Here is a 19,129-nt window from a genome sequence, read left to right as displayed (position 1 = left end):
GTGTGTTCATTCTCTTGCCCTTCTACTTGTCAATTTAGTGGCAATGCAACCTGCTGTAGCTCTGAGAAGAACCAAGTTATCAGATGGAAAGCTGTATTTTGGCTTTTGACTGTGTCAAGGTACAAAGGTACTGGCCTGGTGGGTCTAATACTGACCTTTTTTGGTCAAAATTGGTTTAATTGGTAACAGGATCTGGGGTTATTAAGCTTTGTTATGAGGTGGAAACACAGATATCAACTGCTGCTTTCTAACCTTTTTTGTGTTTTGAGAAATTGTTTTTAACATGTATACTGCTGTAGATGACACAATAAATGTATTATCATTTTGTAAAAGTCTGTTCTGATATAAAATTGCACCAAAGAGAACTTTTTGTCTGTGAACTTACAGGGCAGTGTATTCTTCTTTGGGCTAAAAGGGTTCTCTGGCTTCTTCATGGGAAGGAGACCCTGGATTCTGCTGGACAAAGTCAGTCCTGAACCAACCAGGGGTGAACTCTCTGCCATGCACAGTGTTCCTTCTCCAAAAACCAGTGTTTATGTCCCTGCGTCAGTATCAGACAGGCCTGTGGGCTAAAATCACCAAATCAAATGTAACACACTCTCTAAAAACCCCTGTGGCTCTGGGTTTGATCCACAGGTCCTCTGGGGACTAAATACTATTGCTGCAGGGTATAAACAGTAGAAGAAACTCTGTTGTCCTCAAACAAAGACGTTGCCAGCTGGCAAAGGTGGGAAAAGATTGGTCTCTGTAACACCTGATGTGTTTCAAGGCTTCGTTTCTTTCATAGTCAAAGCAAACCTGAAGAGTTTTATCATCAGGGTAATTCTTAAAGTATCAAGTACATTCACACTACTGAAACAGAGGATTCCACAGAAGATGAATTATTTCTGATGTTTTTCCCCCTCTTTATCCTTTGTTTCAGCTACCATAAGTCTTTGCCTGTCCCTCGTGGATCTATGAATCCTCCAAACAGGCTGCATCTTTTGAATGTTACCCTGCCTCATTGTTAAGCCAAAGTTCAGGTGTTTGGAGCCCTGTCGTTTGATGGAAAAGTGGACACACATTTAGTGAAAGTGAGGTCAGAGATGTGTCAGGGAGCAGCAGGGCTGGGGGCTGGAGATCCCCGTCCCACAGCATTGCTGAGGCAGCACCTGGGATCAAGGGGGACCATGGGCAGATGGGGAATTGGGAGGGACAGGGCAGATCTATATATTTTCACTTTTTGCTGCATTTCAAGTCACCATAAATACCCTTCACATGGATTTCCACGTGACCTGAGGCAGCCTCAGCCCTTTTTTTTGAGGGCTGGTTGATGGGGCACAGGATGTCCCCTTCCCACCATGTGCAGAATGGCTGCACCAGTCAGTGTCTCCCTAATCATGGAGATCAGCAAATGTAGAACAGGGAATCTGCAGAAAGCCTAATTTCTTAAGGTTACATCTAGCCTAAGTGATTTTTTAGGCTCCTTTTATAGCTAAGAGGCAGAGAAAGAAAAGGTACCTCCAAAAGTATTTCAGCCACTCTAAAAGCCCTACATAAATATCTGCTATTTTAAAGACAAAATACCACACTAGAGCACATTTGCTCCAAATCCCAGACACCTGATTTAAATGAGGAAAACCTCATTAATAGGTCTGTCAACACACCAAGGAACAACGACCTTGAACTCAGTTGTATTTTCTGCAACTGGACAAATCTTACTCAGATGCTCAAATAATTCTTGCTCTGGATGAATCAGGGAGCCTCAGGGAAGTTTTGAATGTGCAAATCTGCCTGCTGGAAAGATTTATTTTAATTTGGAGCCCAATCAATCAAATTTTCTGAAAAAAACATGCTGACATTGTCGGAGTTAGAAATCTACTCTCTGCTCTAGAAATTTCAGTTACCTCGACAACCTGTCTTTGCTGCAACGCCACAAAAAAAAAGCTGAAAAAGTAGGTTTTGATCTTGCCAGGGTGTCACGTAGTTTGTAAAGGGATTTTAAAACAATTCTTGGAGAGTTAAACTCTGCAAAAGACGCGAGGGGATCAGAGGAGAAAGCAGCCATGGCCTTTAAAGATCTGTTGCAGCTGCCCTTTGAGAGTCGTTTAAAACTCTCTCATAATTCCAGGAGAGGTTTGGGAGCCCTGCCTGGCTTTGTGGGCTGCACACATCCAGCTCCAGGAGGTGGCAGTGGCTCCACACGGAGCACACAGCACTCAACGCGGTTTAGGATGACGTTCTTCTGTCTTCCCCCGCCTTCTGGGAAGCAAAACATCCCTGCCTGAAGCGCTCCCGACTCATAAACACACCCACACGAACTCAGGTGGGTCACCAAAACAGGGATCAGGATTCTTTTCACAGCCCAAATCAAATCTTTATCCAAGAAATTTTTGCGCTCCTCAGGATTAGTAACCTTTTATTTTAGAAAGTCTCAAATGAAATATCCAAACGGACACAAACTAAATGTGCAAACTCAAATGAAATATCCAAACTGACATAAACTAAATGTACAAACTCACAGCAGCTGTAATTTCCACTTGCATTTTATGAATGGACATCATACATTTTGTATCCAAATTCTCATTACTATGCTCAGCAACAGAACACAGGAACAGAGGTTACTTCTACAAACAATGCTGATAAAAAAGTCAGAATAGACAAAATTACTCCTTATAATGAACATATGAGATTGTGGGCAGATGGGTTAAATGCCTAATTAGTAAAGAACTTATTTGAATTGAATTTATAGAACCTGGACTGTTCATCTCTGCTCTAATAGAACTAGAGATGAAGCACCTAAATCAGCAAAGAGGTTTCCAGGAGTCAAATGTCTGTTGACCTAAATAATTAACCAAGAGCAGAGCAAACTGAGGGACTGGAGTACTGGGGGTTTTAGCTAAATTGACACTGGAGCTCAGAGTGTGAGTGAATGGCTGTGGTCTCCAGCAGTGCTTCCAAGCCTGATGCAGGTTCTCCTGGGAATGCTTGACCCATCTTGTGTACCTTGAGTGCCTTTTCTTTGCTTCTGGAAAGGCTGAGGTCGAGTCCAGCTCAGTCCTGAAGAAAGAGGAAGGTCACCCAAAGAATGGTGCAAGCATGGCTCTGGTTCACTCTGCTTCACCAGACCAGATTTTGCTTCACCAGACGTCACTGCCGGGCTGTGCATCCTGATCCCTGAAACTGCACTGAGTGCAGTGATAATGAGCTGAGAAACGCTGGGCGGGACTGAGACTTTAGTTCTTAAAGGCAGGTCCTCAAAAAAGCACAAAAATACAGTTTAATTGGGTGTTTCACTGATTGATCTTCAAGGTTTTGAACGTCTGTCCCACACAAACCGACATCTGGGCGCTAAGAGTAGGTCTGTAAGTCATTCTGAGCACAAGGCACCCCAGCTAGCACCTGGCATTGGGTTTGCTCTGATTTATTCCTTCACACATCATCTGCCTAATATTCCTCTGCTCCATATTTTCCTTTGGACAAGAAAGGGTTTGGGATCCTCTGGCCTAATTTAGTCTCTGTTCAACAGGCTTAGAAGAAAAAAAAAAATCAAGCAGATTTTTTGTGTCACTTGTTTGTGTCACTGAAGACATATTGAGATTCCTTTTAAAGCAGATTGCTTTGCTGTAGGTAAGTGCTTGGCAGGTTTCTGTGCCTCATCTCCATTAAATTGTCTCAAGACACCTCAAAACAAGTCGTAAAACACCAGAAATCATTATGGCAAAGCCTGGCCACCAAATAACCCTTTCAAATGATGGTTAGGAATCATGGTCTTGAAAACTGGAAATTTTGGGAAATGCTAACAAAGATATGACAAACATGCTGGGCCTGGGAGGAGTTAATGTAGGGGGGGGTTGTATGCTAACCTGTTGATTCACTCCAGCTCAAAGTCTGGCTTTTCACAGCAAAACAAAGGGGATTTTATGCTTCAGGACAGAAAGAATCAGAGTTGTGATGCAGATCTGTACCAGGTGAGAAAAGCAACTCCTGTTCAGGACAAGGAATTTACAGGAGGCTCCTGACACTATGGAAAGCCACAAAGGATCCAGTTGGCCACCTCTGGATAGCACATCACAATATCACAATGTCACAGCAATTTGCCCTGCTCAGACAGTGGTGACACCGTCCTGGGACACAGAGGTTCTCCGTTTGGGGCTGATTTTGTCCAGCAGGGATAACTGAGTGACGTGGTTGACTGGGCTGGTTTCTCTGGACAAGGTCCCATGTTTGTGGGTGAAGGTCAGGTATTCCTGGTACTGCCACTTGCACAGTTGTTTCTTCAGCTCAGTCTGAACCTGTAGGAAGTTACAAACAAAGAAAAATTTGCTGAACACTGAAGGTAAAATATGCCCAAAAGTTTACCTGAGTACTTAGCCCAGATAAGTCAGGATTAAACCTTAACACATTTTTAGAAGAATTTGAACTCTGTCCTTATTCATTTTGAAAATAAATCAATTTAATTTCAAAAATTCAGAGGATGGCATGCAGAAGTACATTTGGACATCAGGGAAAGTCACTGGCAATATTTATCATTTTGGTGGCTCCTACTCTGCCTTAATTTTCCCTGTTCACCACACAGACACACAGACAGCCCCTGTGTACAACTTCATGGATGGGTCTCTGGATCTTCCAAGAATCTAAAAAATAAAAGAGAGATTTCCTCCACCAATTCAGTGTTCCCGCACTATCCCAGCAAACTCAAGGCCCTCCAGCACTCCTCAGTTTCATCCATACTGATAACACCTGCCTGGAAGCTGCTGCCTGGAAGCAGCACAGTCTCTCACATTGTCACAGATACTCAAAAACTGTGAAAAAACACACACACACACACACACAGAAAATAATAATTAATTTTTATGATTGCAGGGAGCCACAACAGATGCACTGCCAAGTGGTAATGAGTGGCCAAGCTGCTCCAGGAGCAGTTGTTCCTAAGAAACATGGACAGAAGCCAGCCCAGCTTCGTTTTGGGGCCAAAGATCAGGCTCTGCCTGTCCTGCTTTCAACACCTACTGGATTTCTGTGCTGTGAGGTACATTGTGCAAGCTATTAAAAGGCTGCTGAAGCAATTAAAAGGCTGCTGGCAAGGAGTCTGTGATACAGAAGGCAGGTTGGAAGTAGCACATTCTGTATTTACAGCTGAGTCTTGAAGGCACTCTCTCGGAATGGCCAATATCAATTGTTTTCCTAAGTAACAAACATATTTTAGGAATTATTCGTCGTTGGGTAGGATTGCTTGCACCTCCATTTAGCCTTTCCTGTGAGGTGCTGGAGTGTGTCCAGTGAAGGGCAATGGAGCTGGTGAAGGGATTGGAGAGTAAATCCTGTGAGGAGCAGCTGAGGGAGCTGGGAAAGGGGCTCAGGCTGGAGCAAAGGAGGCTCCGGGGGGACCTTGTGGCTCTGCACAAGTCCCTGACAGGAGGGGGCAGCCGGGGGGGTCGGGCTCTGCTCGCAGGGAACAGGGACAGGAGAGAGGGAACGGCCTCAGGCTGGGCCAGGGGAGGCTCGGGGGGGACAGCAGGAGGAATTTCCTCATGGGAAGGGTTGTCAAACATTGGCAGGGGCTGCCCCGGGGGGGTTGGGGGTCCCATCTCTGGAGGTGTCCAAGGAAGGGCTGGATGTGGCACTCAGTGCTCTGGGCTGGTGACAAGGTGGGGTTTGGGCACAGCTTGGACTCGACGGTCTTGGAGGGCTTTTCCAACATTAATAGTTCCTTGTTCTATGAGAATTGTCCAAGTTTAAGCCACTGCAGAGACTGAGGCACCATTAATGTGTAATTCTCAACTAACACACTCACTTTTCTGAGGTTGAGATGTGGTTCTGCATTTTCTCATCAGTTTTTATTTGTTCTGCTCTTTTGGAGAAAGCGCCAGCAAATTTAGTGAGGTTTTTGAATGATAAGCTCACTACACTCTACTGCAGGGAATTTATCCAAATTCTACCGGTGTTATAAAACCAGGGAAGAAAGGGTTTGAACAAAACTCCTGATTGTACAAGATGCCCTGGAAAAGGGAAAGGGAAAACAAAAGGGAAAAGGGGAGGGGAAAGAAGAAACAGAAAAGGGGAAAGAGGAAAGGAAAAGGGGAAAGGGAAAGGAGAAAAAGTAAATGGGGAAAGAGGAAAGGAGAAAGGAAAGGGGAAAGGGAAAAAGAATGGGAAGTGGGAAATGAAGAAAATCACTAGGAGAAAATAAACATAGAGAAAGTGAAGAGCTCTACAAGATTTCCATTGACTTATCATCATGATAGCTATCAAAAATAAACCAGGAGAGAAGTCCCCTGAGAGGAAATTCAGCAACCATTTTTAAAGGGTCATTGCTTCAAAGTTTATTTTGTATCCTCCTGTCAGAACTGCATGAATACAAATAAAGTCAACAAAGGTAACAAGGGACAAAAAAGATATGGGGATGTCATGGTTTCAGGAGCAGATCAAAGACAGATCTGTTCTGAAAATAGGAAAAGAAATTAAAAAACAAGAGGGAACTGTTGAGTTTTAAACTCAACAGATTGATAATCTCACGTACTTGCTACTCACCTCTGCATTTGAGAAGCAATATAGGAGAGCAACAACAAAACCCTAGGGCAGGAGGATAGGGGGTAGAGGGAGAAAAACCATAAGGATTTAAAATACAGAATCAATGACAGACATCAGGTTTCAGTCACAGTTTGTGTAAGACAAAGAATGCATATTTTCCATTTTTCTATTGGAGTTCAGGCAATGTGACACTATTTATTGAGTTTTCATAATAGAATTAAATTCCTCAGTGGACTGGTGACATTTTATGTTTATTACTGCCTTTGTACAGAGACAACAAGGATTAATTTGCTGTTTATTTTATCCCACAAACTAATTCTCCCTCAGATAAGGTAAGCATGGAAGAGGGGTCATTTGCAACACATGTCAATGTGGACAAGTTGTGGTGGGGTACAGAGGAAAGGGAAGGGAAAAGATCTCAGCTGTTCAGTACAAAATGTACTATACACTGGTCCTGACCATCTCAAATTCATGATGTTGTTCTGAGTAGTGATACAGCAAAATAAACAATGAAATACTGACATGGTTCACTACCCCTGAAGGGTGAGGGCAGAGCAGGTTGTTATAAACTCTTATTTACCATCCCTCTTATCATTATTACATGTGAAATCATTTTCAATCAGTTCACCTTAATCCACAGACCGGTCTTCATGGCATTCTGTCATTTTTATTCAATAAAGGTAGATATTATACTTATTTGGTGATTATTAATATGAAGTCTGACTCAGAGATTTCAAATAATAAAAGAGCAAGCAACAGAAGAGCTTGTGAAGGAGTGAGATGGGATGTGTGCATTGAAATTGGACACATTAATAAATCCTACTCTAACAACCAGCCTGAAGTGTGGTGTTACAGACCAGACATCCCAGGGCTGTTAAATATTTTGTCCGTCTTACCTGAAATGAGCCCAGGCCCAGCTCGATATAAAGCCGAGCTTCCAGACCAGTGCTCTCTGGGAAAAATGCAAACACAATGTAGTGCACCCCAAAGAGGGGGATCAAAAGCAATGTGGATTTTGCAAGTCGCCTGGGAAAGCAGGAATTAAAGAACAATGTTAGAGATATGGAGTGAGTGTCAGCAATTATATGGTGCAACTTTTTTTCATTCAGAGAACTGTCGCTGTTATCCCCAGAGAAACGGCGAAAATCACGACTGTTCCAGTTTGGCCAAATTTAGAAATATATCCTCTGAGAGAAGGCACAACCACCCCTCCCCCACCAGGTTCGGGAAAAAATAAATTTTCCTCGAAGGAAAGTGAAGAAGATAAAACTATTTATTTAACAAACACATGGGAAGGAAAATAATGTTAGATGGTAAAATCTTTCGCGGTAGAGGAAAAAACCTGGGAAAGTGTATAAAGGTAGATATTATACTTATTTGGTGATTATTAATATGAAGTCTGACTCAGAGATTTCAAATAATAAAAGAGCAAGCAACAGAAGAGCTTGTGAAGGAGTGAGATGGGATGTGTGCATTGAAATTGGACACATTAATAAATCCTACTCTAACAACCAGCCTGAAGTGTGGTGTTACAGACCAGACATCCCAGGGCTGTTAAATATTTTGTCCGTCTTACCTGAAATGAGCCCAGGCCCAGCTCGATATAAAGCCGAGCTTCCAGACCAGTGCTCTCTGGGAAAAATGCAAACACAATGTAGTGCACCCCAAAGAGGGGGATCAAAAGCAATGTGGATTTTGCAAGTCGCCTGGGAAAGCAGGAATTAAAGAACAATGTTAGAGATATGGAGTGAGTGTCAGCAATTATATGGTGCAACTTTTTTTCATTCAGAGAACTGTCGCTGTTATCCCCAGAGAGACGGCGAAAATCACGACTTAAGTCCAGGTCACATTCGTGTGGCTGAAGCGACCTCATTTAATCACCCATACCATTTATAGCATGGTTCCCAAAAGAGAAATTACATGATTGGCTTATTGACCCACCACCTCTCAAGGTGATAGGTTGAGCAGTAAGACACCCAGTTCCAAATATTACTCTTCAAGAAGGAAAATAATTTTCCCAGTTCTCACAACAACCTGCAGGTATAAAAATGGTTTACATTCTCTCAAACTGTTGTCCGTCCAGTTCGCATGAGAACGAAAGCTTTCAAAGAGAAGCTGTGAGAAGCTGCATTTGTCTAACTGCCCTCTCATGAGAAAGAGAAGTTTCACAGGAAAATTCCTCTGCCAGCCCTTCCTAGCATCCACAGAGAACAGCTTCAAATGGAGGCAGCTGCATCCAGAGAAGTTATGGAAAGGTCCTCTGACTGCACTGGTGGGATCCCCAACGGCTGCGAAGGGGTTTTTAAGCAGCCAGGACTAGGTTTGGTTACAGATTGTATCCTGTTACTGCAAAGAATTTAAAGGAAATTATCTGCATCTTTCTCTGTGTGGCCATTTGTGCAGAAAGGATTGGGAGTGAGACGGATGCATCACCTGGCATTTAGTTTTTACACTTTCAAGCTTTTGAAGTTTCATGCTTTATATTTTACTTTGCTCTTTGTCCCCAACATATGGACCCCACCCTTTTTGCCCTGAAGAAAAAGCAAGATGTGATATTTGGGATGAAAAAGAACGTTCGTGTTGTCATTTCTTCTCTTTCTATTAGAGGAGGAGTAGAACTTTCTGTTCTCCTACCCATAAAAAATGTCTTCTAGGAGATAGAACAGGTGAATACCAAGAGACACAGAAATACTTACACAAAGTGGCTTGAATGTCTCCCTCCTCCCTCTTGGGATTTCAATTTATGGACTAGAATCCTGATCACATTAATGAATATAATAAAGTTAATCTGTGAAGACAAGACAAAATCTGTAAATTTACTACAAACCAGGACTTACCTTCAGTTGATACAAATAACTGAAAATCCCCACTTTTAGGAATTGCACTGCTGTAAACCAGTGCTCATCTGTTCTCAGCTCGAATCAATAGCTTCAGAAATAATAATCATCTTTCCCACCAATATATAGTTGCATAAAATATGATGAAAGTTCTGTTTAATTAATGTAGACCTACATATCTTAATATCATTTGATGTCTTACATTAATGCCTTGTACTTCTGGTTAGAACTTTGCAGATTTTAAATGGTCTAAAAAGTGCCTCCTGTTCTCTTCATTGTTTATGACAGGGATTATACAAGATACAGACCTAAAAACCAGACTGCTCCCTCCCTAAATTCAGGTGGTATAAATTCCTGGATAAGGGAGATTTTTTTGCCTTATGATCATAAGAACTCATTTTAAAAGCACACTAGATAAAAATATCTGTACTCAGAAACTGAAGGGGAAACTAAAATACTCACTAATACAGTTAGCAGGATGGGGCCTTTGATGATCCATAACACCACTCCATTTTCATCATCATCCCAACATCTGAAACAACAAATAAAACCAGTTTTTTATCTGTCCCATGAGAGCTTCCCACAACACACAAAGCACTTCTGCCACAGGAAAGGAAAGTGGTGGACACTAAGTTTTAAATCGCTGTCTAAATGTCCCTGGTTTCTGTATAGTCCAATCTAAAGAAAATTTAATCAGCAAGAAGCACAGATTGAAGAAGCAAAACAAAGTCAAGAAATACACATTTGTGTTTTCAGGCTTCTTTCCTGCTCTTCTTACCATTCTCAACTCAACTTCTTTCTCAACTCTCCTGAGTTCTGAGCAGGTAGGTATAAAATAGTGCCTTTTCCAGCTGATGTGAAATGATCTGAAAGCCTACAGGACAGCTTTTGTATCTGAATCTCACTTAAAAAGATTAAAATAAAATAAAATCAAATAATTGAGTGCAAACAAAAGAAGAAACTACCTAAGACTTAATGCTGGTTGTTTGGGAAGTTCTTATTTGAAGAGATTAGGGTTAGTAATTTATGGTTGACTTTATACAGAAGCAGCAATTTTCTTGAAATATAATTATTTCAAGGACTGGGCATTAGGGAACTAAAATGAAATTTCAATAGTTTATGTGATATTTCCAGGGTTTATTAACCCATGTATGGACATAAAAATCACAAGACTTAAAGTATTTTCTCCCTTACTTATGTACAAGCTGTAAAAATTACAGTGCAACTTTGGAGCATGAGGGGTTTTTCCTTTCTTTCTTTTCTATACATCTTTTTTCCCCCCTCAGAAAAACAGAACACCATAAAAAATGGGATGCTCTTGTCTTCCTTATCCAAGCTCTGACTTACCCAGTGTTTTGTTGGTGGATTCGTGTGAGGACCCAAGCAAACATCACAGCAGTGGGAGCTCCTGAGCAAATCAACGGGAACACAATAGCTGGTTTGAATATCATGTCCCATGGAATCTTTATTCCAATAGGTTCACAGTTGGATTAAAGGTCAAATTATGGGTCAGACAATTTTCAATAACTTTATGAAAGAATTTAATTTGCAGTTCAGGGAAAGGAAAAAAAGAAAGGAATAAAAGGACAGGAGAATGAAATCATAACAAAGGAGAACAGGGGATGCTGTGAAACTACATTTTCAGAAATAAAAAGCTAAGAATTACTTGAAGGTTTGGATAGGAATTGAAAGCACTTGTAAAGCTGGAGTAAGCGTTTATTTAGCTGGGGCTCTTTCATCTTATGAATTGTGGCCAACAAACTCTCTTTGTACAGCAGCTGGAAGAGTGCACATTTTTGTCCTAAGGACTCTACTAATCACCCTAGACCAACCAGTGGATAAGAATTCCATGAAAATTTAACTGAATCCAGGGTCCAGTGATTTCCAGCCTCATTTTATCACTGCTTATCGTTCTATCCTTCTACATTCATGTGTTTTTTTAAGAAGGTCCATAAACTAGAAATTGCTTTTGCTCTCCTCCTGTGGAATTGAATCTCCAAAGACTGAGTGACTTTCAAAGCTGCCACAAAAGGCACTCTAATCTGAAACAGGTGACATTTTCACTGAGGAATCTATAGAAATATAGGTAATTTCTTTCTAAGTATCATTTGAGTTCTGTAGGAAGGGTGCAGAATTTGTCCTTCCAAATTTTAGCCCTTTGCTCAAGTCCTTTAAGGTGGGACCATGTTAAATTCAAGTTGGCTTTTTAATTAATGAAAAGAAATATTTACCTCCACATCACCTGAGATCTGAGTTACCCCTGAGGTGTCTCTCACCTTCCATTGATTACAAAAGGAGATGAGGATTATCACATTATTAATTGAGTTGTTTGCCTTCTTATCTCAAGTTGTCCATGATTAATCAAGGGCTGAGAGTCTACTTTCAGACAATCCTATTTGGAATAGCTCCAAAAAAATTTAATTACATTAAATAAAGTCTAAAAATCTGAAGGTGAAGGATAAATTAATATTTATTCAGGATAATTTGGATTTCACTTCTAAGTCAAAAAATGTCATTGTAACTGCTCAGTTTGGGTGCCTGTGTTTTAGACCAGCCAAGATGAGATGGGGGAGTATCTGAGAGTCACAATAATTCTGAACAGTGAAAGAAATCTTGTGGGTTTCACATTCCCATTATGAAGAGATGTAATTTTATTAGAGATAATTTAGATTGCTGTGTAACATCAAAAGATTCCTTAAAACCCGGAGATCTCTTGAAAATAAAAGAAAAATAGAATTGCTTGATTCCTAGGCTTGGACTCACATGATTTAAGATTAATCTGTCAAATTCTGCCAACTTAATCATCCAAACTTCTTTAGTCAGTGGAGGAATTAAACATATTTCTAGGATATTATCTGGCCATATCACTCATCCTCTTGAGGCCTGGATAAATCACCACCATGGTGTAAATAACTAAAATATAAAAGGCAATAAATTGGTGTGGCTTTGATGTAGCATTACTGGATGAACGGGCAACTTCCCTCAGAAAAGTGGCACCTTTGAAGGCTCCTTTTACCTCAAAACACAGATTTGATCCAGTTCTGCAAGCAACCAAAAATACTGAATGGCACAAAGAGGAAGGGAGTACTAACCCCAGCCAGTAAATATGAACCACCACACAAACTTCTTGTTGGAAACAAAGGTCAGCAGCAGCAGGGTTTGCAGGTAGATCCCTTCGATAAGAAGCCAGAAGAAATTGGCTAAAATACTGAATTGGAAGAATGCCACAGCAGCCTTACAAGCAACCTGGAAGTGCAGAGGAAGAAAAACCTTTTAGGTCTACTCTCGTTATGTCTGGTTTCTTTAGACATGTATGCAAAATTCAATGTTACCATGCAAGAATGAAGAAATAACAAAATTTCTGTAGGTTTGGGGTTCCATAATTTGAATTGACTTCAGATTTTTGAAAGGGAAATATTGGGTTTTTCTTACAGATTGAATTCTTTTACTGGTAGAAATCGTTAGAGTTTCATTAGAGTCAACAGACCTTAAATATCAAAGCTGAGTTCAGCCTTAGCACTTGGTCTTTGGGTTTACATCATGTAGTTTGTTTAAAGATTTCTGTTTTAGCAGTAGGAGAAATAGGATGAAAAGATCTCCATGTTGCCTTCAGGTAAAGAATTAAATGTTCAGCCAAGGGTGAGAGAGAGGGGAAGTTCAGTACCGTTGACATGAGACAGTGGTCCATAGTTTCATCTGCAAACAAAACAGCATCTTTGGTGAAAACAGCAACTGCTCTCAGGATAAAGGAGACAAACAGGTGCATGTGGATGTAATTCCGTGTACAGTGGAATTTTCTGGCATGGAAAGAGAAAATAAAAATAGTTCTTTGAGAAAAATTTCTCATGGTCTTATGAAAAGTCAAGCAGGAGCACACGAGACTGGAGATACCTTGCAAAGCAATAAATGATCTGTCACTGTTTGAGAGGCAGTGAGACAGCAGGGAGCAGAGCAGTTGTACCTGTTTAAGCTAAAAAAAGCTCAGGGATAATTGTCCTTGGATCACCACACATTTAAAGGAGATGCCAGAAGCAGAGAGTAACCGTGGGACTCTTGGGCTGGATTATGAAAATACCTTTTAATTATTTTAAATAACTTTTTTTTTAAAGTTGAACAAGCTTGCAACAGGCTTTTCAGCCCCTTTTGGGTCACAGAGAGATTGAATTGGCGTCAGTCACATGTTATGAGATGGCTGCCAGAGCAGTTACCCTAAAGTGCATTAATCTGATGAGGAGCAGCTGAGGGAGCTGGGGAAGGGGCTCAGCCTGGAGCAAAGGAGGCTCAGGGGGGACCTTGTGGCTCTGCACAACTCCCTGACAGGAGGGGGCAGCTGGATGGAGCTGGACTCTTCCCCCACGTAACAAGGACAGGACAAGAGGAAAAGGCCCCAGGTTGTGCCAGAGGAGGTTTACATTGGATATTAGGGAAAATTTCTTTAAGGAAAGGGCTGTCAAGTACTGGCCCAGGCTGCCCAGGGAAGTGGTTGAGTCCCCATCCCTGTGGGTATTTAAAACACACCTAGCTGTGGTGCTTGGGGTTGTGGGTTAGTGATGGACTTGGCAGTGCTGGGTTAAGGGCTGGTTGGACTTGATGATCTTAAATGTCTTTTCCAGCCCAACATTTCTATGAGTCCCTTTCTCTAGGCTGCCCTGTGCACATTCTACCTTGAACTGAAGGAATCTCCCTCAAGGTTTGGACACATCAGCCTCGTGCTCCTGGGTCCCTCTGTAAGGGCCATGACCTTTGTGACTGCCAACCCACTCCAAGTAGGGAGCTGTCCTCTGCTCTGCTCCAATCAAACCCCAGATCCACTTCTTAATACCCAACATCATCAAAGGAGGCATTTAAATTTAATCAAATCTCTTCTAATAGCTCTCAGTTATGGAATCAATGGCCTTTCACAGAGGGAATGGACCGTTTAGGAAGCTGTGGTTTAGGGGCATGGGACACATCTGCAGAGTCTGTCCTGCGAAAAGAGTTCACATTTTTGTGGAGGAATAATTATGTTAATAATGATATAGGGTCAGGGTATTTCCTCTTGATGGTGTCATTGAGGACATTAAAACAGACGGCCCAGCTTGATTGTTTTAACATCTGCAGGGAAACACCATGGCACGAGTAGAGAAGGACTCATCGCCATCAAAGATGTTATGTCTTAGAATGATTAGAAAATAACCATAAAAAATCCCACAAAACAAAACCACAGAGGATCTGAGAGAAAATGTCTTAAAACATCCTGAGAAAGGGCCCATTTATATTTACCTGAAGGCAGCAAAGACAATTAAAGCTGTAATGAGCGAAGTCACGGATGCTGCATAGCCGGCGGTGTAGACACGCCAAAATGCAGAATAATAGGATTTCTGCGGGGAAAGGAGACACAGCCCAATGCAGGTGGTTCTGCAGGATGCACCCTGGGGTGCTCATTCCACAGGGACACATTTCCCTCACTGGTCAGTCCCACAATCTCAGTGCTGCTTGCATGCTCGAGATCTGCTTCAGGATTTCCCCTCCACCGCTAACAAAGGTTTTCCTTTGAATCCCATTTAACCCTGCACAGGAGAGAAGTTTCACAACCCACAGGCTCTCTGATCCCTCTGAGCACGTTCAGAAGGAAACTATTAACTTTGATATGTAACTACCTTTTCTCATGTCAGTACATAAAAACTCTGGAGCACTGAAACCTTCTGGTGGGAGATTTGTGAATCTGTCACTTTAGGCCCAGGCCAGATTTGATAATTATTGATTTTCATAAACAGCTATAGCTGAAAGAGAAATAAAACTCTCAATTTGTAGGTGAGGATGCTGAAACATTGACAAAGACTTACATCATGTTGTGGAGGTTAAAGTTAAAGCCAAGAAAATCACCTCACAGTCCTTAATTCTCTGGACAAAGAGTTCATTCCTTGCTGTATATTGTAGCACTGTAAATTCTTTATAATTCATTTGTTTTCAATTTAGACCTATATCCTTAGAAATCCTAATCCTATGTCCTAAGAAAAATAAAGCTTTTTTTCTTGGCTTTAACTATGCAAATTTTATTCTGGTTCACTACAAGATCACCTAATTATTTAAAATCCCAAGAAACTAAATTCTCTGAACCTAGGCAAATTTCCTCCTTATAAACCCAGTGGACACTTTGTTCTCTAATTGATCCCAAATCTGTTTATCCAAGAGGCTGCAATTCTAGGTTAAGGCAGCAGATTAGCAATTTTAAGTAGATCCATAAATAGATCTTGTAACCCTGACATTATAGGAATCATCGTGGTGTTTCTGAAAGAGTCCTGATCTTTTGTACAGTGTTTTCCAAACACAGATGAAAATTAGGAAACAGGTTATTTAACTGAATAATGAAGTGTTTCAGTTCATTTTATCTGTTTTTGTAGGAGAGGTGAAAAAACTAAATACAGAAGGCATCACTGGTGCTCACTGCCCATACAAAGTACACAGCAAGTGGTTCTGTTAGGACACAATTGGGACTTTTTCTCATTTCCCTGTGTTTGCAGGGCAGCAGAGATTGCTGATTTATCTTCCTTTTGTAGTCCAACCTTGTGGATTTGACTGGAATGACAAACTAAACACAGCCAGAGCACAGACAGCAGCTCTGTGCTGAAATCTGCTATCGTTGTGAAATATAAATATAGCTTCTTGCTTGATTTTATCCTAGGCCAGCCTGAAATTACGCCTGGTTTAGCATAATCCAGGGAGTGCTTGGAGAAAGCCACCTGGAGAGTGAGCTTAGCCCTGTGGGAGAACTGCATGGGGGCTGGAGAACGGTACTCCAGAATACACATCCTTTTATGAATCTTGCATCCCTCCTGAACTGTTCAGATCATTTCCAGCCTCTTTCCAGAAGGCTTTTTAACAGCTGTTTAAGTTTTCTAAGCATTTATTTAAGCTTTTTAAGCATTTATCTTTCTAGCTTCCCCAAAGTGCAAAGTACAAATATACTTATTTATAGGAGGTGGATCGAGCTCCAAATATGAACTCCAGTGTAATGAGGAGGAACGTGGAAATTTAAACCATATCAAGATGTGGATGTGACAGAAATGCTGCTGGAGCTTAATTGAGCACCAATGATGATCATCAGATAAGAAAAATATTCACTTCCTGCTCCACTGAACACCTGAGATAAAGTGTGGAAATACTAAATGGCATCCAAAAGTTCCCTCCCAAGGATGTGTGTTGACCACCAGGCTTTAAAATTAAGAAATATTTTTCTATGACTCAAAGAAAATCTGGAAAAAAAAAAATCAATAGGAGGGATCCAAAGGAATTCTCCCTGAAAAAATCCCTGAGGACAGGTGGGTGGGGCTTCCCTGAGAGATGGGTGCGTGATGAGGATTCACATCACCTCTGTCAGAGAACCAAAGTCTTTGTTAGTTTGGACAAGTGAACTAATCATGAGTTTAACACCAAGAGGAGATATTTGGATGGAGGTGAAAATGCTGACTGCTGCTCACTTGCTTTATGTTAAGCCTAATTTGTTAAACGAGCTCTAAATATACCTAAAAGTTTTGAGTTTAGCGCTGAAAGTTGGTAATTACTGGGTCCTGACAGGACTCAGATGTGTGGAGCATCCAGCTAGTCAGGAGAGGATGCTCTGGAGATGTTCAGAAGCAGGAAATCAAGCACCCACCTGATCCTCAGGTCCTTTGCTGGAACCTTCGTCAAACCCACAGGCAATGGTGTATGGTGGGAATGGCTCTGACCAATATTCCTCCTGTGTACAGTTCCTCTGAAGGAAACCTTCAAAGGTGAGACACAGCACAGAATTGATTATGGGAGGGTGGTGCTGCTGTTCTTTAAGTTTTGATGAGTAGCAATAATTTTTTATTACCCCTTTGATTCCTAAGTTAGAGACTCACAGCTTAAGTCATGTTCAGCAAGATTAGCTAAAAGAATTACAATATTCTATATATCAATCCTTTAAAAAATTGAGGGAGATGTTCCCAATCATTTCGAGATGCAGTGGGACTTGCACATTTCATAGGGGAAATCAACTCTGCAAATTCAATCCGTCCACGGAGGAAATCAAATTATACATTTGCAACACATTTGGGGATTGTGGGCAAAGCCCTGAGCTGCCTGTTCCAGACTGGAAGCTCCACACAAGTTTGGATCTTGGTCCTGCTCTGACTGGAGGATTGGACTGGATGACCTCAGGAGGTTCTTTGTAATATTAGTTAATGTACATTTTTATAAATCTGTGGTTCTATGACATATTCCTTTATAAATTTAGCAGCATGGTGTGCTTGTCCATCATATTTAGATCAGCAAAGGGATTAAACAATTCAGTACAGCTTAACACCAAAAAAAAAGAGTGCCAACATTGACCCCAAGCTATTATCTGGATAATTACTGAATGCTGACTGACATAACAGCATTGTGAATCAGGAAAATGTGAAGGAATCCTCAACTACTAGAATTCATTTAAAATAAAAAAAAATAATATGGAGAAAAAGAATAGGAAAAACATCTTGCCATGGGTACTGGTGAATTCTTCAAAAAATCGTGGACAGGGAATTTTAACCACTTCTCCAAAAGTGGTTCTAGGCCAACAGGTTAAACCATCCCAATCTCTGGCACATCCTGCAAAAAAAGAAAAGTGCATCTAAATAGAGAAAAACACAGAGAACATCGCAGATTTGATCTTCCGTAATGAGATTGTCTGTGGCTTTCCCACTCGTTCACATGCAAGAGCCGCAGCAGTTCTGCAAATGAAGAAGTGGAATGGTTTCCTTTTCTCCTTGCATGCATCCTTGCTCAGACTTGGTATTCCAGCTGGACCTTCCCCCTCCTTATCTCATGAGAGAAGGTACCTGAAATTCAAGCAGACACAATCCAAAAGTCAAATCGATTGGAGATCTTTTCTATTGTCAAAACAAAAGCCACCAAAATAAAAATATTGAATAACGATCAGCACTTGAGATTTCTCATTACTCCTTTCTCATTACTTGAGATTCCTCATTACAGTCTACTGAAATACATCAGACTTTAAATTCAGCCTTAACCTCTTTATTTCATGTTTGAAAATCTACCAATTTCACCTGGCTTAAGGGAAAGAAGGGCTGAAGTCCCCGTTTTAGGCAATCAATGGCATTTTTCCAATGGATTTCCAAAGGGATTAGATTCATCCCTGACTAGGAGAAGATCTCAGCATTATAAAAATGACCATCACTGGAAGTGGTTGCAACTCATGAGGTTCCCTAAAGCAGAGTTCTGGCTGATGACATGGGGTATGCTACTGGCTCTGAGTCCCCCAAAAAGAGTTTTCAGCAGTTTCAGTGAATCACAGCTTTGTCACAGCTGCATCACACTGAGACTTCAAGCTGCTGGCAAGAGGGTGTGGGGGCAGCACAGAAAAATTGCCAGCATGTAAATATGCCTGAAACAATAAAAAAAAGCATCATGCTGTAACCAGAACTAAACTCTAGGGAGTCATAAGGCAGGTATAAAGCACAGGTTTGGGTTGGGAGATGTTATTTTCTTTCATGATTCTTTTCTACTGCCTCTGTGATGAATGAGAAGGCAAAACTAAAGTTGTCAAGAGCTGAAATGTGGAAGCAATACTTGCCGGCAGCTGAGCAAAGTTACTCTTTGGCTTTTAAAATGATAGCCCTGAGAATCTCCCACAGCATTATCCTCACCCCACCCTTGTGAGGATGAAATTCCTGGCATACCCAATTTTCCAGGGAAAAATAGAGGCCCTGATTCATTAGCTGTAATTTTAATTGTCTCAAATATTTCAGCTAATCTTAGCTACGTTCCCTTTGTGATCA

General features: G+C 41.2%; 1 protein-coding gene across 2 annotated transcripts in view; it reads right to left on the bottom strand.

The window, feature by feature from the left end:
- Nucleotides 1–2,381: 2,381 nt before the first annotated feature.
- Nucleotides 2,382–19,129, bottom strand: part of LOC103623931 (vasoactive intestinal polypeptide receptor) — a 19,496-nt gene continuing 2,748 nt past the window's right edge. Inside the window, exons 3-13 of one of the 2 annotated variants that reach the window (XM_008643111.2) lie at nucleotides 17,832–17,939; nucleotides 16,987–17,096; nucleotides 14,613–14,710; nucleotides 13,015–13,147; nucleotides 12,443–12,596; nucleotides 10,698–10,758; nucleotides 9,813–9,882; nucleotides 9,210–9,301; nucleotides 8,090–8,219; nucleotides 6,514–6,555; nucleotides 2,382–4,274 (exon numbers count right to left, since the gene is read on the bottom strand). In XM_008643111.2, coding sequence (XP_008641333.2) covers nucleotides 4,086–4,274; nucleotides 6,514–6,555; nucleotides 8,090–8,219; nucleotides 9,210–9,301; nucleotides 9,813–9,882; nucleotides 10,698–10,758; nucleotides 12,443–12,596; nucleotides 13,015–13,147; nucleotides 14,613–14,710; nucleotides 16,987–17,096; nucleotides 17,832–17,939 — 1,187 coding nt within the window. In that variant the 3' untranslated portion in view covers nucleotides 2,382–4,085. Of the gene's footprint in view, nucleotides 4,275–6,513; nucleotides 6,556–8,089; nucleotides 8,220–9,209; nucleotides 9,302–9,812; nucleotides 9,883–10,697; nucleotides 10,759–12,442; nucleotides 12,597–13,014; nucleotides 13,148–14,612; nucleotides 14,711–16,986; nucleotides 17,097–17,831; nucleotides 18,170–19,129 lie in introns of both variants that reach the window. The other variant, XM_017746805.1, reaches the window with a different exon arrangement.

The sequence above is a fragment of the Corvus brachyrhynchos genome, unplaced genomic scaffold, assembly GCF_000691975.1.
Source record: "Corvus brachyrhynchos isolate BGI_N302 unplaced genomic scaffold, ASM69197v1 scaffold18, whole genome shotgun sequence".
In the NCBI taxonomy this organism is placed as follows: domain Eukaryota; kingdom Metazoa; phylum Chordata; class Aves; order Passeriformes; family Corvidae; genus Corvus; species Corvus brachyrhynchos.
This window is presented reverse-complemented; position numbering and strand designations above follow the sequence as displayed.